This window comes from Dermacentor andersoni, chromosome 5 (assembly GCF_023375885.2).
Source record: "Dermacentor andersoni chromosome 5, qqDerAnde1_hic_scaffold, whole genome shotgun sequence".
Lineage (NCBI taxonomy): Eukaryota > Metazoa > Arthropoda > Arachnida > Ixodida > Ixodidae > Dermacentor > Dermacentor andersoni.
The window spans coordinates 130,107,138-130,132,006 of NC_092818.1; the positions used below are offsets into that span (position 1 = coordinate 130,107,138).

General features: G+C 47.5%; 1 protein-coding gene across 1 annotated transcript; it reads left to right on the forward strand.

The window, feature by feature from the left end:
- Positions 1-919: 919 nt before the first annotated feature.
- On the forward strand, positions 920-24,869 carry LOC126531158 (uncharacterized). The gene is made up of 3 exons (XM_050178577.2): positions 920-1,495; positions 18,918-19,194; positions 24,397-24,869. Exons 1-3 carry the CDS (start codon positions 996-998, stop codon positions 24,751-24,753), a joined length of 1,134 nt encoding a protein of 377 aa, XP_050034534.1. The 5' UTR covers positions 920-995; the 3' UTR covers positions 24,754-24,869.

The window sequence follows — 24,869 nt, forward strand, 5'->3', positions numbered from 1 at the left end:
GGTGGCCGTTTTTCACCGCATAATCACTGTTATCAATTTGTCCCTCGGCACAAAAGGCGCCTGTCGTGCTGTCACGTTTCTTGATTATGCAACTTATCGAGATGTGACTACCCGGAAATGGCAGCCACGATGACGTCATTGCACATGATTTATAGGCCACTGAGTCAAAATACAACTTCTGACACCACTGGTGGAGAACCGGGAGGAAGCAGGGCCAATGAAACTAATCACCGTCCATGTAAAGAAATTTTTAAAAAAGTTTGCAAGCAACACGCGCCTTACAGCGCGCATTAAAACATTGCAAACCTGCAATGTCTTATAGCGAGCCTTCACAAAAAAGAAAAAAAAACTGCAGAACATTTTATTTTTATGGAACACATAATGGACTTCTCGCAACAACGTACTGTTCATTTTAAATACGATAATACCATTTCAGAACGCATCACCGTTAAAAAAAGAAAGCGAACGACAGATAGTAGACGCAGTTCCGAGTGTTTTGTTGTTCGGTCATAGAAGCGAATGTTGCGGGACTTCACAACATTATTGTTCTATTAACTTTCTATGTTGTTTTAGAAATTTCTCTTTTGTGGCGTAAACATGTGACATTTACATAAACTTCTGTCTGAACCGTCGAAGTATGTTGTCGCGTTGTAATCACACGTACGAAGTTGATATCATTCACAATGGCAATAGCTCATAGACGGCATTTCGGCCTCACCTTCGCGACCTACGTCAACGGACTTTGTGGAAGGACAGACAGTGGCAGTGCCGGTACTAATACTTCCCGCTATGATCGAACGATATGCAGCGCCAAATTTCATTCCAGTAATCTTTATGTGAACCTTTCCTCTTCATGCTTGCTCTCTCGCACACAAAGCAAACAAATGACCTGCGCCTGCGCATTCGGCGTCAAAACACACGAGACGACGAAAAGAGATCTAAGAACCAGGCAATCAACATGACTTGTTTTCTCTCTATGCTCGCGAGCGCGATACATGGCTGGCTTTCGCGCCTGCGGCTATGCCCACCGTGTGCGCCGTGCTTTTCCTTCCACGGTGGCGTGGTTGGCGCTGGCTCTTTTCGTCGGCTCCCCGCTGGGGAACAAAATCGGCGTTGCCTGCGCCGAGAACGCCATCGAGGCTCGCGTCGAGACGCCCTTCTCGTGCGTGGGCCTACCGTACGGCTTCTACGCCGACCCCGCGCACCGCTGCCGTGTCTTCCACATCTGCAACCCGCAGGTGATTAACGGCGACACAGTGACGCGTAGTTTCAGCTACTACTGCCCCGGAGACAAGGTGTTCGACCAGCTGCACTTCTCCTGCTTGCAACCCAACGCATCCAGCCCAGAGGCCTGTGAAGAGGCCGAATTCTACTACAGCATCAACGAAGCATTCACCCTGCGGGAAGCCGTGTTGGCGTCGCGTGCAACCAAAGGAGGCCTCAGCTGCCAGTTCATTCCGACGGGAACGTACGCTGACGTACGTTCAGGATGCAGGTACGAGCCGACCGATTTCAACCTCTTGTGTATGGTTTGTTATGCACCAAGTGTACCACGTAATTTAAGAACATATCCCTAGCTTCGTATTCATGGCATAAAGAGCAGTGGCCCAGCATAGCTATAAGGTTCTGCTTCTGTTCTGAAAAGAGTATGCGTGTGACATTCAAGGACAACTTCGTTCAGCCCGCTCGTTGCGCGCTTGAAGAATCGCGCCTGTTCAAGATGTAATCCGCGGACCTTAACTGCGGCGTTCACTACAACGTAGGCATCATTATTAGCGCTGGTTTATCTGCGATAATTAATAAAACATGGAACCTTCAAAGCACCTCGTCTTTCGACGACGTATTCAGTTCACCTTCAGTTATTCAGTCAATATTCCGAGTCACTTTGTGCACTTCTGGTCGGGAGGTAGCGCATCAAATTCCTGTCGGCATTCCGAAGACGGCCGATTACGGCGCTCGTGTACTTATATTTATGTGCAGGTTAAGAAGTGCAGAAGTTTAAGGCCCCTCGGTGGAGGCAACACGCTCCCTTTGGCCTCGGCTTCACGTAGGTGGCTCCCCCGGACTGACCCACCCGGCGGAAAGCGGTAGTTGCCTTTTCCTGTCTCTCTCTCCCTCCAGCCTTCGTCTTTCTCTCTCGCTTTCCATCTCTCCTGTCTTCTCTTTACTTCGTTTTACTTCCAATCTTCTAAAGGGTTTACCTGATGTAGTTTATTCAACCTTGGGCATACAAGGTAGGGTATAGTAGCTATCTACAGTTGGTGCCTTCGTTGCTTTCGGGTTTCGTAGCGTCCTCTAGTTGGGCTGGGTGTTGGGCGGCTGGCATAGCTACCGATATTACTTACCTTTATGGCTTCTCCGTCGTTTCCTCGACTCTCTCATCGCCCTCAAGAACGATGTCGCAGCAAAGATATTTTTCAGTGTTTTTGGCAACAGATTGCATAACTTCTCCCAATTCCATGTAATTCATTCTGACAAACCTGAAAGGACGGTGAGAATTGTTTCTCTTTTCCTCGTGTCAAAATGTCTCACCGAAGCTCTTGGCGCAAGCCACAAGGTATCGAAAATGGCTAGTGCAGATCTCCTTTTGGAACTTCCCGATGCGAAACAATACGAAAGCTTTCCTAACCAAGTGTCATTCGGGGAAATCCCAGTAACAATATCCCCACACCGAACTATGAACACCAGCCGTGGTGTTGTCTCCGATGATGATCTAATGGAGCTGGCAGAAGCTGAACTGTTGGAAGGCTGGCGCGAGCAAAATTTAATCAATGTTAAGCGAATTATGCTAAGGCGTGACAGCAAGGATATTGAAACCAAGCATCTAGTACTTAATTTTGGCTCAAGCATCCTGCCCGAGACAATCGAGACAGGCTATGTAAAGCTATGGGTCAGACCGTATGTTCCAAAATCCTTTGCGATGCCTCAAATGCCAGCGTTTCGGCCACAGTTCCAAGAACTGTCGAGGCCGACAAACATGTGCTAAATGTAGTGCCCGTCACCATCATTCTTAAACTTGCGAAAATGCTCCACACTCCACACATCTCCAACTGTTATGGCGAGCATGCCGCATACTCGCATTCGTGCCCGTCTTGGAAGAAAGAAAAAGAAATAGTCCTAATCAAAGTCAGAGAAAATATCATTCAAGCAGGCTCGCAGACGGGTGTCATACCTGCAAACGAACAGCTCTGCCCAAGTGGTGCGTCAGGAGGCGGCGCCACACCGGCCCCTGGCGGCTGTACGGCCCGCACACAGTGAGCCGGCGATGACGCCGTCCGCCCCCTTGGCGGCTGCAGCTAGCGCTGCTCCGCCACCCCAGCAGAAGGGGTCATCGGCCTCCGCGCTTGTGGCCTCAATGGTCTCGTCCGAAGTGTCAAGGCCTTCACGTCAAACACAGCGCTCGCAAGAGCACGTGTCCAGCGCCTCGCAAGAGGCGATGGACACAGCAATCAGCCACACGACGCAGTCGGCGCCTAAGGAGCTGCGAGATACTCGCGCTCGCTCCAAAAAAAGACAAACCTCGTGTCATGGAGCATGGAAAGGGCCCGTGAGTTAATCTTCGTCGCTCAAGCGCACAGCACAAACGCTTTCCTCGTTATGGAGACAGTTTTTTTTTAATTTATTTACAGATACTGCTGTCTCGATACACGAGACATAGTAGGAGTGGGCACATCAGGCAATAGATGAAACAACACACAATGCATTGGAAACGTACTACAAAATGTGGTTAGGCAGTTCTATCACAAACTGTTCATTTGGTTTTGCCGCAAAGAACCATCTATGTTGTTCCAAATGTCGACAACGCTTGGGGAAAGAAATACTTAAAACAATTTACAAATGGCTGGAAAGGAACAATATTAAGAACAATTAAGCGGGGCACTCCCGGTGGGGTGACTGAAAGAAATTGGTGCTTGAATGCAAGTGTGGCCATGTAGCAAAGTGATACGCTCAAGCGTGAGTCGGGGAGCCAGGGGTTCTATCGATAATGCGCATGCGTGAGATCGTGAGATGAGGTAGAAATATTGCGGTCATATCGGCGGAAAATGAACCGTATTGCTTCCTTTTGTGTGGCCTCGAGCTTTTTTATGTCAAGTGCAGTGTAGGGTGACTGTACCACTGAGGCGTACTCTAGTAATGGTCTGACGATGGATTTATAAGCGGTTAATTTGCAGTCCTTGGTAGTGTGCTTGAGGGTTTGTTCTAAGTATCCTAGTTGCCTAAGTGCCCCAGCGCAAATTGTTTGAATGTGAAGGTGCCACTTTAGATTTTGAGTGAACTGCAAGATATTTGATGGTATTCACCGCATTTAGGCGGTGCCCATTGTTACTGTAACTAAACCTTAGCGGCTGCCTTTTATTATTAACGGGCAATTGTACTTTTTTTGTAAATAATACTCATTTGCTGGTATTCCAACCACAAAAGGATGAAAATACGTGAAGAACCTCTTGATCACGTGTGTTAGTAGCATTGGTATACATTTCGTAGTCGTCAGCGCACAATCGCACTTTCACTGGTGTGTCCTTAATGACTTGTGTAACATAAATATTGTAAATAATGAACAAGAGGGGCTCAAGGACCGAGCCCTGCGGTACCAAGAAGTGAATGAGGCCGACGATGAGTGTGCGTGATTAAAAGTAACGAAGTTACCTGTTAACCTTGTTAACGTAGACCTTGTTAACGTAGCCAATAAGATATTCAGCCAAGTATTTTGTTATCATTAATAATTTTGCTGAGCCTAATAAGTTTTCTGTGGCGCACCACATCGCATGCTTTGCTATGTGTGAATATGGCGTCAATTTGACTTCGATTATTCAGAGCCGCAGCAATGTCATGAGTGAATTCGATCAGTTGAGTAGTTGTAGAAAAACCAGAGAGGAAACCATGCTGATTCTGCAGCATGTTATTATCAGTGAAGTGCTGAATGATATGTTTATGAATTATCTGCTCTGAGAGTTTGAAACAGGTACACGTTAATGAAATGAACTGTAGCTGGAAATGACTTGCGTATTACCCGATTTAAACACAGGAATGACATTGGCGATTTTCCAAGTGGCCGGCACAGTACATGTCTCAAACGATTTAAGAAAAAATATGGTTAGATAACGAGCGCCCCATTCAGTATAACGTTTCCAAAACATTTTTGGTATGAGCTCCGGTCCGGCACTTTTGGTATTGTCGATGCTCAAGAGAAGGTTGTAAATACCAGTATAACTTACTACAGTGGAATGTTAGAGGACTGATTCATAACCTCCACGATGTTAGACAACTATACAAGCATAATCGAAATTTGTAGTTTGCGCAAGAGACCCATCTGAAACCTACAAACACTAACTTTCTTCGTAATTACACCGTCTTCCGAAAATAGATTGATTGATTGATTGAAAACATCTTTATTTCCAGGATATTCGTAGAACTCGTGGGTGGGCCGCCTATTCCGGTAGCCCAGTGGTTACTGCTGCTGCGCTGGCCCTTCCCACCAGCCAGTGCTGACGGTGAGGATCATCGCTGAGCAGAATAGCCTCCCACTGCTCTTTTGAGGGATTTGGGATGGGGTCAACTATGGGATTAAATTGGCAAGCCCACACCATGTGGTAGAGGTTAGCTACATCTCCACAGTGTGGGCATTGCGGGGAGTATAGTGTACGGTACCACTGGTGTAACTTAGCTGGCGTTGGGTATGTATTAGTTTGTAGTCTCCTAAGAGTGTTCTCTTCCAACTTATTGAGGGATTTATGTGGTGTTGGGTACTCCTTCCTGGCTGTTCTGTATGGTGCGAGATTGTCAGTATACACTGCTAAAGCAGTTAGGTCCCAGCACTCTTCACGGTCATCAGGGGGAGACGTCCGGTATAGAAGAGCTCGGGCATGCCTGTGAGCGGCCTCGTTTCCTCCTGGTAGTTCCAGGTGACCGGGAAACCAGATGACTGAGGCTTGGCTGGGTGGATGCTTAGTCAGCAATGACAACCCTGACCGGTGAATTAATCCATTATTGAAGTTGCGACAGGCGTTCTGGGAGTCAGTGAGCACATCGGCGTTGGGGTTAGATGCTATAGCTAATGCAATAGCTGCTTCCTCTGCGTGAGTGGGGTTGGATGTTTTCATCGAGGCGCAGTTCACCATCAATCCTGAAGGCGTTGAGACCACAATAGTCATCACTCCATTCTTTGGCCCTGCGGCGTCCACATAGAGGGTGTTAGGTTGCTCGTCCCATTTCTTCTGCAGGGCTTCCCCTCTTGCTTTTCTCCTTTCGATGTTATATGCGGGATGCATGTTCCGCGGAATGGGGTACACGTTGATGCGTCTCCTCACATCACGTGGTACTTCTTCCCTTTGGTCTATCGTATAGGGCAGATTAATATGGATCTTTTCGAGCAGATCTCTACCTGGTTTTGTGAGTGCGAGCCTATTGAGTTGTGAGAGGTATTGTGCTTCCCACATCTCTTTGAGGGTATTATGTACACCTAGAGCCATGAGCTTTGCCGTTGGCGTGGAGTTTGGTAGCCCCAGTGCCATCTTGTAGGCCTTCCGGATCAGTGCCTCCAACTTTTCAATTTCCGACTTGGAGAGGTTAAGGAATGCCGTCCCGTACATTATCCGAGAAATCACGAAAGCCTGCACTAAGCGGATGGCGTCCCTTTCCTTCATGCCATGGTGCTTATTTCTGATACGATGCATCATCCGGAGGATTTGCTCGGTGGATGTTGTAAGCTTCTTCATAGTGGTGGTATTCTGTCGCCCCTGCGGGATATACAGCCCTAGGATCTTGATCTCCGTGGGTTTCGATACTGAGTGGTTGTCTATATACACCGTGATGTTCTGTGCCAGGGGTGTCCTCGGGTTCTTCAGGATGAGCAACTCGGACTTTTCCGGCGCACACTGGAGGCCTCTTTCCCTGGCGTACTGGTCCACCGTGTCCGCTGCTGCTTGAAGACGCTCCTCGATCTCGGCGTCACTCTCCGAGTTGCACCAGACAGTGATATCAACCGCATACAATGTGTGTTTGATACCCGGGATTTCGGAGAGAAGGCCTGGGAGATCTTTCATAGCCAAATTGAACAAAAGGGGAGACAGTACCGCCCCTTGCGGAGTTCCTCTCGGGCCTAGAGTGATGGGATCTGATTTTATTCCATCGAAGTTTATAGTGGCTTGCCTTGCTGATAAGAAGTTTTTGACATAGTTGTAGGTTCTGGCGCCACAGTTGGTGTCGGCGAGGCTTTGAAGAATATTTTTATGCAGAACGTTGTCAAACGCTCCTTTCAAATCAAGTGCCAGGATGGCCCTTGTCTGTGACTTGGGGGGTGTCTCAAGGAGATCCTTGTACAGGTACAAGAGGGCGTCCTGGGTCGATAGGTGAGGGCGAAAGCCGAATTGAGTGTTAGGTAGGAGGTTGTTCTCTTCTAAGTATCTACTGAGTCTCGTGTTGATGACCCTCTCCATGAGCTTGCCCAAACACGAGGTCAGCGATATCTAAGATTATCCAGTTTAAGGGGTTTGTTCGGCTTCAGAATGAAGCGAACCTCGGCCGTCTTCCAGGATATTGGTAGCGTTCCTGTAGCCCAATGCTGCTCGTTGAAGCATTCCACCAGCGAGGTGATGGTGTCATCGCTGAGGTTAAATAAGAGCTTTGCTGTTATTTGATCTGGACCTGGAGCTGCATTTTTTCTCATGGCAGCAATTTCTGCTTTGATCTCTTCTTTCGTGAGTGGGATGTCCAGCTTCGCATTCGGCAGCCCAGAATACTCCGGTTGTTCCACGACTGGGTCCGTACACAGATACCTGGTCTTGAGCTTTTCCATCAACTCTGTGTCCGTACCCGGGATGGTGTGTACAAGCTTCGTGAGCCTGTCTTTAGTGGCCGACTTGCTGTTGCTGGGGTCGATTAGGACACGCAGGAGCTTCCGAGTCTTTGACACACCTAGCTTCCCCTGAATACCATCGCAGAGCGTATTCCAGTTCTGTCTGGCCAAGGATATGGCGTAGGATTCTGCCTTTTTGTTTATCTCGTCTATTTTTTTCCTGAGTTTGCGGTTAAGCCGCTGTCTTCGCTATCTCTTTGTCAATGAGTGTCTTGCTTCCCATAAATGTAGAAGGTGCGGATCGACCGCTGGGCAATCTTCTGTCTTGCAGACCTCTCTCGTAAAGGCTTTCAAAGCTTGCACCTCACCCTTAACCCATTCCTCTAGATTTGTAATAGGGTTTGCAGTAGATGCCCGGGCCTGTCTCCACCTGTCCCAGTTCGTAATTCTTGCGATACCTATTTTGCGTTTGCACGCGTTTGTGCTTATCTCCAGAGAGAGGATGAAGTGATCGCTTCCCAGGTGCTGTTCGGTATTCTTCCAAATCGCGCTGTTTATGTTCTTGGTGAACGTCAGGTCCGGACACGTATCTCTACTAACACTGTTTCCCAGCCTTGTAGGGTAAGTGGGATCGGTGAGGATCGATAGCCCTTCTTGCGCCACTACTTCCAGTTTTCTGCCTTTTGGTGTCGCCGCCGGGTAGCCCCATGAAGGGTGCAGTGCGTTGAAGTCGCCCCCAATCACGCAGGGGGCATGGCCCGCTAAGCTCAGACATTTCTTTATGACCCAACCCAATCTTGCGTGCCTGTCTTTGGGAGGGCTGTAAACATTCAATACATGCGTGCTTGTCGCTCCTCTTTGGAGAGGAAGAATAGTAATATAGCAGTGCGCAATATCCGGCTCGAAAGGGTCGTGCAGTATGGCAGTGTATAGTTTGTGCACTAACGTGGCAGTTAACTGGTCTTGCTGATAAGTCACATAGTCTTGAAGTTTGATAGGTATTTGGTGGGGTTCTTGAATTAGGATAGCTGCCGGTGGGTCAGATTCCTGAGATAGTAGGAGATTAAGAGCCGCCTGCTTTCTCCTGTAGCCCCGGCAGTTCCACTGCCAGATCTTTATTCTAGGTTTGGCTGGCATGGTGAGTCCGTATCGGAGGGCTCGTCCACTTGCATTGTACGAGCGAATTTGGACTTATGTCTTTTATCCGCATGTTCCTTCCGAAGTGCAGAAATTGCCGTCTCCGTGTATCGTCTGTTGTTTGCAATCTGCTCTCGAATTTCTTGGAATTGGGCGTTCACGTAAATTGGAAAGGCTCGAAACTCCTCCTTGAAGGATCAGAGTTCTTGAATAATTTGTTGGTAGACCTCGTCTAAGGCAGGTTGGGAGCTAGGCACCTGCTGTGTTTGGCTTTGAGGAGTCGGCTGAGTTACCGGCGTTATTCCATTAGTAGTGGCTCGCCTAAGCTCTTGGTTTTGGATTGTTAAAGCGCTGACTTGTTTTTTAAGACTTTCTGTCTCTTTTTTGAGTGCTGCCAACTGCGTGTTATTCTGCGGGGAGGACGAGGGGAGGGGAGGCCACTCTGCAAAGCTCACCTTCGAATCTGAGAGCTGACCCGAGGACGTCTTCTTCAGCGCCCCGGTGGTCTTCGTGAGGTTCTCCTTCCCTTGTTCTTTACCCGCCTCCACTTGACTGGCGTTCTGGTTGGAGCCGGTTGCCCGGCGTCTCGAGCTCGAACGGCCGCGAGAGGTGGAACGAGAGTGGGAGACTGATGACGACGCTCCTCGCCATCGCTGTTCAGGCTGCTGCTTCTGCCTCGGCCTGCTTCTACCTTCAAGTTCCGTTGTTGAGGCCGCGTTTGATGACGTGGCACTAGCGTTCTTGTTCAGCGGTCTGTGGAATTTCTCCTTGCAGTCCCTTGAATAAGTCTTGTGCGAACCCTTGCACAGCGCGCAAGCGGGTGCGCACTCGTGCGTCTCATCTGGACTCGGCGTTCCACAGTTCTGGCAAGCAGCCCCCTTGGGTTTCGGGCAGACGTCTGCTCGGTGACCTCGCATTCCACAGTTGATGCAAGCCGCCCTCGTTTTCCGGTAGATGTAGCAGCGGCGCTCTGACCACCCGTAGTTGACCGTGAATGGAACTTTCTGGCCGGCGAAGACGATGACTGCCGACGTAGTCTTGCCCAGACGGCGCGCTCCCAAGATTGTATGGCTGGGTGAGGAGACGTCTTGGAAGATAGAATCATCACCCACTTCAGGCTTGATATTATGTATTACACCCCTGCAAACATCCTCTGGCAAGGCAACGTAGGAATGCATAATGTAACCGCACTAAAAAACAAGGGACAAGGAAGGAACACACAAGACAGGCGCGGATTTTACTTCAACTAAGATTTACTACGGGAAATCTCACATTTATACAGGTATCGTACTCACCCTTGCCAATCATCAGACAGCCATCACTGGCATGCGGGCGTGAGTGCCGCAAATTTGCTTGTAAATATTTGTACTCTTTGTCGCTCAATGATACTGAAGAACTGCTTACGCAGCTGCCAGATTGCATTTTTATACAGTAAGCTTCGTATATTTCACGGCTCAGTTGTGACGCAAACATCTTCAAGACTTTAGTGTCGCGGAACCTAGGCGTGCAATTACGACAGTGGCGACAATGGTCAGCCAGTTTTCCACCCCCCGCCAATCCTTCTACTCCTGCGCGGTGCTCCTGCAGTCTGACGTTTAGGCACCGTGCCTGTCCGCGCCTGTCTTGTGTGTTCCTTCCTTGTCCCTTGTTTTTTAGTGCGGTTACATTATGCATTCCATTAACGACCACCAACTAGCCCGCTTATCCCTGTTAAAAAGGCAACGTAGGCGGTGACTGTTATACTCTTGCCGTCGAGGTGCAGGCTATTAAGCTTGGCGAGGCGGAACGCATCTTCCTCACAGTGAGTACATATCATTATGATGTTCTGCTGGCTAACAACGCGCAGAGTTGGCTTTTCTTGTAGCGGTGTGTCGAGGGCCGCTTGGATCCCTAATTCGAGATCGAAGGAGCGTGGAGCCACAGATTGCAGATCCACCGTGGTTTTAGGTCGGATGATGACCTTGTATGGAAAATTCTTTAAACTCGATAGACGCGGAAGTCTCGGTGCGGGAGGCTCTCGGCGTTCTTTCTGCTCAGACTCTTGCTTGGGAGCTGTCGATTTAGCTTGCGCCGCTCTTTCGTTGTTGCGCCGGGACCATATGTTGCAGCCATGGCTGTTGTCTTCCTTCGGGAGATCCTGCGGGGGCATCAGCTGCTGCTGGGATGTTGGTACACGACTGAAGTCCATCTCCGTCGGGTCGTAGCCTCTTAGGGAATTCATAGTAGTTGCGGTAGTCATGAGTGAAGCGGGAGCACTCACTGGCGAACGTCGTTAGACCCAGCGTTGCGCGAACGCCATGCCGCGCATCCGCGGGCGCACCTGCGTCTCCGCTGCGGTGATGCACCCAAACCACTCGGCCGTTAGGGTTAGCGCTCTTCTCGTGGTGCTGAGAAGCCAGACAGTCTTTACCGCCGAGAATATGGCACTCACAGGTTCACTGGTGGTACCAGGCGATGCCAGGTGTTGAAGAGAACCCGTGGATGGTAAATGTACGGTGAACCAATATTGTAATCCGCCGCAATCGAAGATTGTCAACGAAGCCCATGCATCGAACGTCCGCTCTTGACGAACGCTTGCAGCGCCCCCCCTCCGAAAATACAGTGACGAGGATAACGCCTCCGACGGTGTATCAATATTTGCCGACAAGTCTGCATCTTGTCGACACATTGCCCTTAAGGTGTTTGTTGTGGCAATGTAAGTTCGGGCCGTCGTTCTTTCTGAAAAATTCGTCACTACGTTTCATTTACATAACCCCGAACAACAATCTCGATAAAACAAAACCCTTTTATAACCTCATTGATCAGCTTCCTAAGCCTTACATACTCGGGGGAAATTTTAACGCTCACAACACGATGTGGGGAAACTCACGGTGCGACAAGAAAGGTCGACTCATTGAAAACTTCCTTGTAAACTCCTGTGCGCGCCTCTTCAATAAGAAGGAACCAACATATTAAAATCTTCATTATAATTCACACTCGTCAATAGATTTGTCGATTGGCTCCTTTCTATCTTACCTGATTTGGAATGGCGCGTAATTAAAAATCATTCCGGAAGTGATAACTTCCAAGACATTAGTAACCCGACATGACTCCGCTCCTCATATCCCTCCCAGGAAACTGAAATAAACCGAGTGGGAATGCTTTAGGAATCCATCTAGTTATCACGAGATATTATAATTTCAGTATATAGGTCATGCCGCATCATACTTTACCGCTTTTATCATTGACGCCTCTGAGAAGTTGATTCCTCAAAGAAGTGGTACTTCATTCAAAAGACGGGCCTCATGGTGGAGTGACGATTGCAGACAGGCACGAAGGAGACAAAATAAAGCTTGAGGCAAACTATGGGAATGTCCTACCGCTGACTATCTAATAGAACTTAAACGTGTCAAATCCCAGAGAAGGATGCCACGACAGGCAAAGAAGGCAAGTTGGGAGAGGTTTCTCTCTGGTATAAATTCGTGTACACGAGAGGCGAAAGTATGGGACGGGTTAAGTAGGCTAAAGGGCAAGAACTTCTCCGTTGCCACTAGTGAACGAGGAAGAGAACAGCTTGGAAGACGAAGCTGACGCTCTTGGTGAATACTTGGAGCGCGTTTCCAGTTCTAATAATTGTTTTGAGGCATTCCTAAAGTACGCAAAAACAGCAGAATGCGAGGCTATCGACCGCAAATGCAGACAGAACGAATCCTATAACCTCCCCTTTAACGCAGAGTTGCGAGTCTCCTTGACTGCATGTCGGAGCTCTGCATCTGGACCTGGCAGAATCATCTATTGCATGATTAAACGCCTCCACAGCGGCGCTCAAATAAGGCTACTTGCACTTTTCAATGCTGTATGGGCTGCTGGATACCTTCCTACCCCATGGAAAGAATCCCTTGTTGTTCCAACTCTAAAGCAAGGTAAAGACGCCACATTAGTAACAAGCTACCGCCCAGTCGCTCTCACAAGTTGTCCTTGCAAGCTTTTTGAAAAAATGATAAACCGTCGGCTTTTGCACTTACTTGAGTCAAACGAAATTCTTGATCCATATCAATGCGGCTTTAGAGAAGGACGGTCTACAACCGACCATCTCGTGCGCATCGAAACAAACATTCGTGATGCCTTCATACATAAACAATACCTATCCGTATTTGCCCATATGTAAAAGCTGTACTATGCAACTTGGCGTTACGGAATCCTGCGTGACTTGTCCCCGATGGGCATCAGTGGCAATATGTTACACTACAGAAAGCTACCTACGCAATCGTACATTCCGGGTGAAAATAGGTAAAGCACTGTCCCGTGAATTCATACACGAAACTGGGGTACCTCAGGGAGGCGTGCTGAGTTGCACTGTTTATGGTTAAGATGAACACGCTTCGTGCATCATTACCACCAGCTATATTTTATAGGTCAATTTCAAATCCTGCAACCTTAGAGTGTGTAAGAGACAAGTACACGAGAGCTTGAACAAAGTGCGTAAGTGGGCAGACGAAAACGAGTTCGAAATGAACCTGCGCAAAAGTTCGTGTTCTATTTACCAGGAACAGAGGGCTTGTCGCAGATACCAGTATCGAAATGTATGGACAACAAATACCTGTGAACAAAGACTACAAGTTTTTAGGCATCTTACTTGACTCCAAACTTACTTTCATTCCATACATAAAATATCTCAATGCGAAAAAACAATGAACTTACTCAAAACTTGATTTCACGCATCATGGGGCAACGGCAGGAAGTGTTTAATGAAACTTCAAGAGCCTCATTCGATCACGATTGGACTATGGTGCCGTGGTATATCACTCTGCCGCCTCGAGCGCGCTAAAGATGCTGGATCCCGTCCACCATCTATAGGTATCCGGCTGGCCACTGGCGTGTTCTGAACAAGCCCTATTGAAAGTTTATACGTATACAATCAAATGAGTGGTCACTCCATCTGCAGAGAATATACATCAGCTTAACCTCTAATCAGGAACATCCGTGTTCTATAACCGTTAATGATTGGACGTGTGCAACACTTTTTTGTAACCGACCCTCTATGAGACGGCCTTTCTACGTGCGTGTGAGAGAACTTAGGGAAAAAATGGATACCCCACTTTTTGAAGGCCGCGTAATGCCTTTAGCTAAGCTGTTATCCCTTTGGGAGTGGCATATTACATAATGTCATGTATCCTTTGTAGATGTCACAAAGTACGCTCCCGAGCTCGAAATTCCAATGAATTTCCGTGAACATCAATCAAAGTACTTTTTCTCTGAACTCTACACCGACCCGTCTGTCACATGCTGACGTATCTTACGCGACTGATCATCCATATTTCTCTAAATCTGAGATGGTAAGTCCCCTAACAAGTATCTTCACTGCAGAAGCGTATGCGGCAATGTCTGTGGTGAAGCATACAGAGAAATTAAAACTACAGAAAGAAATATTATTCAGACTCGTTAAGCCTTGTAAAAACGTTAGTGTCTTTACAGAAGCATAAAAATCCTGTTCTTATTGCGCTTTGCTCACTCTTGTGTAACATTGATTTATCTTATAGACATGTAATAAGTACTGGGTTTCAGGTCATAGTGGAATCAAGGGTAATGTGTTTGCCGACGAAATCGTCAAATCGACGGCCTCGCAAGGTATTAATCGTTCCGCTGCTGACCCTGCCACAGATCTGAAGCCTTTTCTACGACACAAACTGCGAAGTCACTGTCAACGCTTGTGGGATGCTGAAACGAACAATAAGCTTTGCGGGATTAAACTGAAGTTTTTTTACCCTCTGCTACGAAAACACGAAGAAGTTATGTCCTACTATGTGGTCTCAAAATGGGACACACATATTGTACTCAAAATTTTCTATTGACTGGTAACGAGCCTCCCACCTGTGGTAGATGGGGTGAAAGGCTGACCGTCCTCCATGTTCCTCGTGGAGGACGCTCCCCATCCCGCTATGTTTCTTAGTGAACAACCGTTTTTTAATACCAAAGCTGTTGTAGGTTTCTTTAACGATGTCTTCTCGCATGTTACTAACCCAATCATTTCATAGCGCATCCTCTTTCCAGAGAACGTCGCTGTGATAGTTTTGTATAGCACACGCCTCCAGATCCTTGCGTTTCAAGGGCTCTGTTGAGGCAGTAGTGCATTTCGAAAAAATTTCGCCTCTGACATATTTTGGCATATCGTCATTTTTTCAAAATGTATCTTTCCTGTCCATAGCACACTCAATTAGTCATTGCCGTAATTTTATTACGCATAAGTTTTACGCACTCTACAGCGACCGTTCTTAAGGCCACATTAGTGCCCCGTCACATCCATTGCTCGTAATTCATCTCTTCACTTAGAACTCATTAACAGTGGCCTGGCGCTATTTGGTCGCACTTGGCTCTTGCGCCGCAAAACTCTACATTAGTCATCATCGTCATCAGCAACATCCTCATCATCCGCATTTCGGCTTTCTTCATAGCCGACTGTAAAGCACCCGGAAGTAAAAAATTGCCGGCTCTCCCGTAATCGAGAGTAGATGAAAGCATGAAATGGCAACAGGTAAAGCAGACTGGCGGGAGATGATACTAGCCACTATTTTAAAATGGGTGCAGTGCATGTTCGCAACGGTACACCCCACTACACCACACCCCGCCATACTATGCACTGGTACATACGGATGCTGCCTAGCTACAAGAAAACCGGCTGAAGGCGGCACGACAAGCAGTGAAATACGCCAAGGAGACGCAGCGCGCTTCTTAGCTAGAAAAAGAAAAGCGCTTGAAGGAGGCGCCACACAGCGTGGCGCCATCTGTCGAGGCGACGCAAAACCCGCGCTGCGGAACTTACGGACCGCTGGCGTTTAAAAGAGCACAGGCAACCCTGACTCAGTGGCAAAACATGACAATGAAGTGTAAGGTGCCCTCTATTTGCCTTTTGAACGCTGCTATTGGAAATGACACATAACACTTCAGCGTACCAAATGTTACAGATTGAGTGATATTGTGAACAAACGTTAGGAAGAACGCGGAAGCAATATTTCGTGTAACTTGTTTGGGCTGTGACTAGCGTATGTAATGCGGTCCTGTACAAAGGATTGTGGGCCAGATACTGTATTTTCTTAAGTTTTGACTGGTTGCCCGAATGATCTCGGTTTGTTCTCGCAACTTGCCCGGATGCTCTCGTTTGATTGCCCGGATAGCGCTATGGCTTTTGGCTCAAGGTCACTGGACGGTTGCCGACAATGGGAGCTAAAAACATTTCATGCTTGAAGATTCATCGTAAATGCTGAATACACTGCTGCGCTTCTTGGGGCCTGCTATTAGATTAGCAGGGGCCAGCAAAAAAGCACGCAACCCCAAGGAATTAGATATTAACGGGTCAGGCGCTGACGAAGGCTAAACGTGCACAAACGATACTTCGGTAGCGTCAGCAAGTATAGAGTACCCTGCTACTGGGTTGATATGCAATATATCAGCTGCGGCGACTTATTCAACAGTTAATAAACAAAAACGATCTAATCGCTGGCATTTAAACTTCGCGTCACTCTGAATTTCTTTTCTCTTTCGTTCTCGAATAAATAGTTAGCCATTGTCTTTCTCCGTTATGTCTGTTTCTTGTGGTCAAATGCATTTTCTTTAGTCTGTTAATTAATAACAATCGCATGTTACCAGAATAATTTTCCGGCTGCAGTCCGTATAGGGTGCGTATTCGTTGGCAAGATCCTGAGTAGTGCGGTGAAACCAACGAAACATTCAACTGCGTGTTGCGGTGACCGCTGGCGTGAACAGCAAAACTACGCCCATGCGTTGTGAAAAATCAGAAGTGTATTATCAGCAGCATGCCTCTTTTCTTTATGAATAACATTTCTGAGTGGCAGACAGTGATTGTCGCTAAACCTCGGTGTTTAACCAGTCTCCAGTACAACTAATAATTGAAACAAAGTTCTGCACCTGTGGCGAGACAGCACTGCTCATAACCCCAACATTTAATAATTATAGTTCATGGAGTGCAATGGCAAAAATACAGTAATATGTCAATCGCACTTTTCTATATTAAAGCGGTTGAGCGACCACCTGCGCACTGCGCCAGTGTCGCCTAATGGCATGTACTGCTGGGTTCGAGGCCTCTTGACTACGAGCGCTGCCGAACATGCATGCGCGGCACGGCCATTCCCGTATTTACACTGGTGTCGGCCTCCACTTTTTCTCTCGAACGATGCCGATCGTGTACACGAGGATGGCTGATAAGATTGATTAAAGCGTTTAAATTAGGAACTCCCTAAGTTTCGAATTGAACTGCATGTTACCCTTTCCAACAAAATTACACAGTTCGTGAGGTGGCTTTCCTTAATGTTTCGAAGGGCCGCCGGGCCGGAGAAGTATACCACCAGGTGAAAAGCTGCCTTTTCTTCTCCAGTTCACCCGCTATTGAGATAGTTGTGGGTAGTTATGAAATAGAGGTTCGTGACGTCATATGCTAGTTACAGACATGTGCTGGTGACACAACTATAATTTAACAACTGCTTACTTTCAGCCGTTAGCATGTACGAAAATAAAAAAAAAATTAGCAATGATAACAAACTTCATGGAAAATTTGTATACAAAGGCCAGCCTCTTAGATGGAAGAGGGAAGGGGCTCTTTAACAAATCCCGGAGAGGATTGCCTGGCGGCATGCCTATAGCATGTTACTACAGATTCGCATAATAAATGAAATGAAATGATAGGCACAGTGCACGACACTCACATTCACAAAACACCACAACACTCAACAAACCAAGCCATTGAGACCAGTCCCTCTAAGTAAGGTTAAATGTGACTTCGTTGCGCGAGACACATAGTCAGCGTTCGTACATGGACCAAGTACGTTTCGTAGCTCAAGGGATGGTGGTCTTTGTTAGATAATCAGCACGGACGTGTTGGCCATTATTTTTCATGTACCTAGCCTTCAACGATAACTTACGTGGGCTGTCGTCTAGCAGGTTGCACACAGATGACAGTACTGACCTTATGTACGTCTTAAGCGGGAAGTATTTATATTCGAGAAAATTAATTCAAACCCTGTGTAGACATGCCCGATCTCAACTGTTAAGGCCACGTGCAAAACTCGGACGTTGGATTGTAAGTGCGAATAGGTTCGTTCGTACGGCTTATTTGAGTCGGTCTAGACTGCATGCTGAGCGCTCCATGCAAAACTAGACAAAAGCTGATACGTCACTAGCAATATATCCGGAGTTGCTCTGTAGAGTTGTGTGCTTAACCACACGCTCCGCATGTACATAGCCCTTTGTTCTGCAGTAAGACGGCAACTTAATATTTCAGTGTAATGACTTATGAAATGACTTGCCAAATTTGGCGTCTTTTAATTCGATTTGTTTGCTATTCAATCCTTTAGTTGTGTTCACTTAGTGGTGCTGTCAAATTGCTTTTGGCAAAGTCAATCTAGGAGTCTGTCTAGGACAGCCTTTTATATTTACTTTCGAACAAGTTTAAGTCTAGGATAGACTCCTAGACGTTCATGACAACACTGTGCAGCAGTAGACAAGAAAAGAGAAGGAAGTACACACACAGCACACACACAGCACTTATACGGGTGTCATTTTCTTCTCAGTGCTTGATTAGTCGCACTGCACCATGTTATCAATCCCACCCAACTATCCTGCCAACCTGCTTTATCAGATTTTATTCCCAGACTTTTTTTGCCCACAATTTTTCGGACACATATCAGAACTGGCATGATTTGCCAGATTTCTACTAAGTGATTAAACCTTGCGCAATGGCAAGCAACTGTTCGTGATAACATTTTCAAAGTAAATCATGGTAATTTGATCGGCGATTTCAGATATTTGTAAATGTTAATCAGTTATCTCACAACTCCTTACGTCCGGTGGCGCGAGCAATGTGACGCAAGAATAAACACTTCCCTTTTCTCTAGTGTATAATTTTTCAGACTTACTTCATCCTCCCTAAGACACGTATTAGCAGTTATTAAGTGGCGCCTTCAACTTGATCTCTTATACCGGTAATATTATGCAGGTCGTACTACGTGTGCACTCGCATCACTGGCATAGCGACCGCCGTGAGGATGTCCTGCCCGGTACCAACCGTGTACGACCAACCAACCAAGTCTTGTCTCTATCCCGACTTGGCGACGCCTTGCGAACAGTCGGAAAAGTACTACAATGTCCCCGACTTCGATAGCCTGCAGGCGAGGGGCGAGCCGTCTCCGGTCCTCAACCTTTCTCCTCGAGGCGATCTCCACCTGCCCTACATGCCGGAGTACTCCGTCTATCAGAGTCCCGTGGGAAACAAGGTGAAACTGAGTACATCAACATTCGGAACCTGGTGCATTCGTTTAGCTCTCTTCACGCTTGCTTCGTTCACCTAGTGATGTGTAAAGGAAGGAATGCGGTTGGAAAGAAGGTGGGGGGGGGGGGGGGCGGATTTGTGTGGAAATTTGAATGAAAGGCGACAGATGCGTCTCGTTTCGTCTAGTGCACCCCACATAAAAATCGGAAGTTGTTTTTTGCGTTTGATTGGCGGAATCACAAAAAAACAGCAACAAACGTAATTTCCTCCCACGAAGGTAAGCCTCATGTTGCCAGACTGCAGTTTGTACCGCTAAACTCGCGCGGCTTGCTCACGCTTTCAATAAGACGTTCTTCACCATGCTCCCCTGGGCGCCGCCATAGTTGATGACATGTAGACGCGTCTTTTGCTTGACTCAGCCGGCTTCCGCTCCCTCTATTAAAGCCCCGTGTCGCAAGAAATCCGGCGTCCAGCGTCGGACATCGTTTCGGCGAAAAGATTTTCGAACCACCGATACCCATGCCCTCCATGTGGCGCAAGGAAGTTACTGAACTATTGAATTTATCAAGCTAACATACGTAGAAAAATCGTAAAGTACGACTTACAGAAACCTACAGACATGGTAGCGTAGGATTGTAATTTGAATATAGGCGAAAACATAATTATGTTACGCGAAAACTCAAACAAACCCCTTTTTCAGCGTTTCTACCATTCATAGACAGGAACGGCATCCGCCATTTGTGCGTGCCGGCGCAAGAATATGTTGGAGGCCACGGAGCGGCGCTCCCGCTTCCTTGCAACACATCCAGATGGTGCTTGCCTCCGCCGCATTGCGGCGCAGACAAAAGGTCGCGTTTCTACCAGAAAGCCCGCCTTCGTGCATAGCGTTCGCCGCCAGTATTTCCCGGTAAACATTACGGTTACATACGCAGCAGTTGCCGGGAAGCATGAGAAGCAGTTAGGGTTCTTTGAATGCTATCGCGTTCCACTCTTAAAGGCGAAACTTATGCGTCTTCCAAATTTTTACATGGCAACGCATGACGCCGGCGCGGCACAGCAAGCCGCGGTTTTAGTGGCTGCCATCGACACAAAACTTTAGCCAAAGGTTCAGATCACGGGTAAATGTAGCATATACGTACTTCCAAGCTCCTTATGCATTGCTCGAATGCAGCGGCAACTGCCGTACGCGTTGCTTACTGGAATGCCGGGCTAGAATTTGTTTGAATATACACCCTGGCACATAGCTTCAGTAGCTGTATTAAATCTGTTACGGCCATTTGCTCATCATTTTTTGTTTATTTATTGACAATAGTTTTGAAGCCACAGGTCGTGTTATTAATTGGTTTAGTAATGTTTTTTTGGCGAGATGCACTACTTATTTTATTCCTAACCACTCGTTAAATTGCCAGCTGTGTTCAGCCCCTTTGTAGTAGATTACAGGAAAGACGTAATATTGTTCGTTAGTCGTTGACGTTTTGGCTCGTGACGAAATATTCAGCTTCGAACGTTCTTATGTAAGTGAAGTAAACCACTCATTGGTCGGCATACTCGCTTATGACTGCCTTCATTTTTAATACGTGACTCAGTTTAAGCGAATTTCAGTGAATGGGGTGGGACGTTAGCGGAAACGATAAAAAATGTGTTTGTGAGCGATCGTCTGCTAATTTACAAAGCTGTCTGGCCATCGTATTTTTCCAGGAACTTTCCCTTTGACAAAAATTAATCGCAGAATTGTACTGCTACAGTTAAGCCTTGGTTTGATTTCAGTTAGATTGTTGTTTGACATACCATTCGAAGGTTGTGTCCCAAAGAAACAACGACCAAGAAAGCCCAAGAGGACAGAAAACAGTAAAGCAACGTTAGCAAAACATCGTTAACAAGTGGCAAACCATTTTTTGATGCTTTCCATTCTTGAAAGAAAAAAAAAAAACAACTTCGCGAGCTGATCAGCTTTTGGTACGGAGATCCACGAGAGAATGTCACAGCTATCAAGCAGAAAGCAGTCGTACTCAAGTGTTTATATGTAGAGTATCAGCTGATAAAAAATATGTGTGGGATTTAGCGTCCTCAAACTACACAGTGAGGGACACTGTGGAGTTGGGGCTCCCGATTTCTTTCAACCATCTGGTGCTCTTGATTGTGCACCTAAGTCTAAGCTCCGGAGTGTTATCGCATTCTACGCCTATCGGAACGCGGCGGCCGCAAGCGAGAATGAAGTCTTGAGGCAAGAAGGATGGTTATTTTCATTGGAATCCCCTTTGAAACGGGGAGGCTGCAAGCAGTCACATTTAGCCTGTTTGATATAATAAGGTTTTACTACATAGGTAATGCGGACTTGTTTCCGCCCAGCACCGGATAAATTTGGCTAGGAGGCGTTGGCCGTGAGCGTCCATAAAATGCGGCTTCACCCTTATCTGCGTATATTGATGCTTCGCCTGTCTTCATCACTTAACTTACCAGCAATATAGCTGGCAACTAAGTGCTCTAGCGGTTTAAGTCTTATCGCCTGTGCGATGCAGAGCCTTCGGGAGCAGGGCGCGCCTTTATTAGCCTGCATCGCGCCGCGTAGTCGTGTCTCGTTGAGATATGCACCAGTGCAAGAAAGCACAGATGAAGTTTCTTTTTTTTTTTTAGGTTAGAATATGCCGGTACATAAAAAAGAAAAAAGAAAAACGCGCGTAAAATGCGCAGTGAAGTGGGGAGGGGTCATATTTTTGTTTTGTATGGTAAAATTTCGTGTTTTATCGTGCTTGCACTATATAGGAGTCAAGGCCATCTTTATTCGCGCTGCTGATCTTTGAAGTTCGAAGAACGAGTCATATATATATATATATATATATATTCTCACAAGGGCGAGCCTTTTCACAAACTGTAACCCATTGAGGTTGTCAAAACATTTTCTGACCGGTTTAATTTTGCATAGATCACCACTCATCGATACATTCTAAACGAACAATCCTGCCAAACCAAGAATATTGACCGCGGCTGAATACATTCTGCGATGAGAGTAATAAACGGCATTTAGAAGGTGCCGACCAGCTTTATTTCGTTGTATTATAACGGTCAGTACTATTCAGTGGTATATTGAGCAACGTTCATGAACAATCAAAATAATATAAAGCTTCTAAATCGCGTGATAAAATAACTGCGCGCGCTTTCGCTGCTGCAAAGCCCTGTCACGTGATCACACTTTCGCCGCAAGAACGTTCGATTGCAGCGCAGGGCACTTCCAGTGATGGCCCTCGCGCCCTATGCGATGTAAAGAGCGCTCAGACGTTACAGGAAAATCCTGGATAGGCTTGCACGAAAATTTAATAATGAAAATAAGGAATTTAAGAACGCGTTCTTAAATGTTCCATAGAAAACGCCTAGTGCGCGCAAGAATGCGTTTTGAAATGATATTATTTACGGCATTAAACGTTCGTGGAAGCCACCCCTGGATATCGTCTATGAAGGTCTTCTCCGCATCGGTTTTATGCGCGAGCTTCAGCCTCCTCGATTCCGAGTTTCCTGCTCGTCATTCGCGTGTAACTTCTCTGTTTTCCTCGTCGCCGCCAAACGCGCCAGGTGCTCTCGCGTCCCCTGCCGCCTTCGCACTCGACCTCTGTTTGCAGGTCGGGCCTCGCTCTCACCGCTTACACAACTCACCCAGCTGGGACCATTCGCACAAATAAACCGCGCGCTCTCGTCTCGGTGGGCCATGTGTTGCGCTCACAGTCTCCAACCGCTGTACTCCATTTCACACGTGGCAGGCACCGTTACGAAGGCTATAGAGACTCCTCTAACGGCATGCATTCATCACCGATAAATAGCGCGTGATATTATGAGAGATATATAGGCCTCATATGCAAAAAATATATATATAGATGAATTCGGTGTGATATTAAGTAAAATATGACGCTTTTATTGCACAAAAGGGGTCCGAGATCTAAGGCTATTTAACACCGAAGTAGCAGATTATCACGTTTCTTCGACCAGTGGCTACGGAACATCACTCGCGCTCGCGACCAAAGTGTAGCACGTCGCGTACTAGATGCACAGAGCTGGACAACACGTGATTTCAAGCAACCTTACGTCCACAAGCTGCAATTGCAACATGTGAAGTAGTTGTTCGATAGAAGGCGAAACATAAAAACAACTGCAACAAGAAAGGCGCGGTGGGAGACTTCTGTGACCCCATGTAGTTGCGTGGCTCCTGTGCGTTTCCTGCTATGTATAAGACGGGGTTTGCAATACCCGCCTACTGCTCGTTGGTGTCAGTGCCTTCAGGAGAGCGGTGGTGCCAGGACAGCCAGGACAGCGCTGCCAGGACAGCGGTGGTGTCAGTGCCTTCTGGCACTGACACCACCGCTCATCGCCGGCGATCAGGCTATCGAGAGTGCTCGATCCCGCACGTACTGATGTCGCATCGAACAAATAAGACAAGCGTTTGCTTGTTAACGGCAGTTAAAGTGCCGTGGAGCGTGATACAACCATCTCCTGGTTGTGCGGGCAAATTCACCTTTTATTGAGCGTGTTTCTAGGTTGTACGTATTGATGCGAAAGCGTCAAATGGCCCTGAGCGAAAAAGCCGGCGCCCATCGTCTGTAGCAGCCTAAATTTCCATTGGCTACGACGTCGCAGCACGAGCACACCTCGACGGAGCAGAGCGGGCGAAATGAGACACAAGCGCGCCAGGTGTTGCGCGAGGGGAGAGGGCATCGCCGCGACGCTAAGTGTCACTCTCGCTCTCTGAAGCCTGTGTTATGGGCGCCCCTATGTCGGCGCCTTCCTTGTGCTCGCAAGCTCTTGCCTGCCTCCTAACTTCGCCTCGAGGGCCAAATGAAAGCGCGTCAAGCGTCTCGAGACGCTCGGTTGCCCGCGAGGAGTTCAAAGGGCCGCTCAGCGGCGTTCAATTGGACATTAATGCGTTCGCATTCACAACTCATAAGCGCTTAGGTGTCCTCGGATATTTATTTATTCAGCTGCATGTGTGTGTAGGTTTTTGGAGTTGGAGGATTCTGAAGCGCATACGAGTAAACAAGCGTCGCCGTGCACCGCTGCCACCTGCACCCAAAAACTCCAGGCGTGGCTTCGAGTTGCGGACGGTTTAGTGTTATATGAGCTACAATACCTTAAATAGTGTACCTGAGCATGTTACTAAAGCCTTCGTTCTGTTTTCTTCCCTCTTCGGCGATGCCGTGCTGTGGTGTAAAAATCCGAACAGCTGCTCTCCTCTGAAGTTGTCATGGCTGGACTCGGAGTGAGGCACACCATGGCGAAGCACGCCGTTACCGCGTCCAACGGCCAGCGCGTCCTCGAAGCTCCCGCTTCCAACTTCAGCTGCGAGGGCCGTCAGTACGGCTACTACGCCGACGAGGAACTCTGCTGCGAGTACTTCCATGTGTGCACGGTGAAGGCCGGATCCGAAGGACAGCGAGTGTTCGAGAAACACTCGTTTCGCTGCGACGATGCCACCGTGTTCGACCAGGAACAGTTCGAGTGCCGCATTCCGGAGGAAGCGCTGCCGTGTTCGCAGGCTCAGGCCAACTACGGCGGGAATTCTGTGTGGAACGAGTGGTGAAAAGCATCCCGACAACATTTCGATGACTGTTCACAAAGAAGTGTGAAACGAAGTCATCTATGAATGGCTAAGTTTACATAAATGAGGTCACGTCTTTGACGCAGTTTGAGAATAAA

What these genes read in the sequence shown, in the direction of transcription:
- LOC126531158 (XM_050178577.2), top strand. Translation starts at nt 996, where the DNA reads ATGGCTGGCTTTCGCGCCTGCGGCTATGCCCACCGTGTGCGCCGTGCT. An exon ending in GACGTACGTTCAGGATGCAG is followed by an intron (nt 1,496 to 18,917) that starts GTACGAGCCGAC and finishes AATATTATGCAG; the next exon opens with GTCGTACTACGTGTGCACTC. An exon ending in AGAGTCCCGTGGGAAACAAG is followed by an intron (nt 19,195 to 24,396) that starts GTGAAACTGAGT and finishes AAATCCGAACAG; the next exon opens with CTGCTCTCCTCTGAAGTTGT.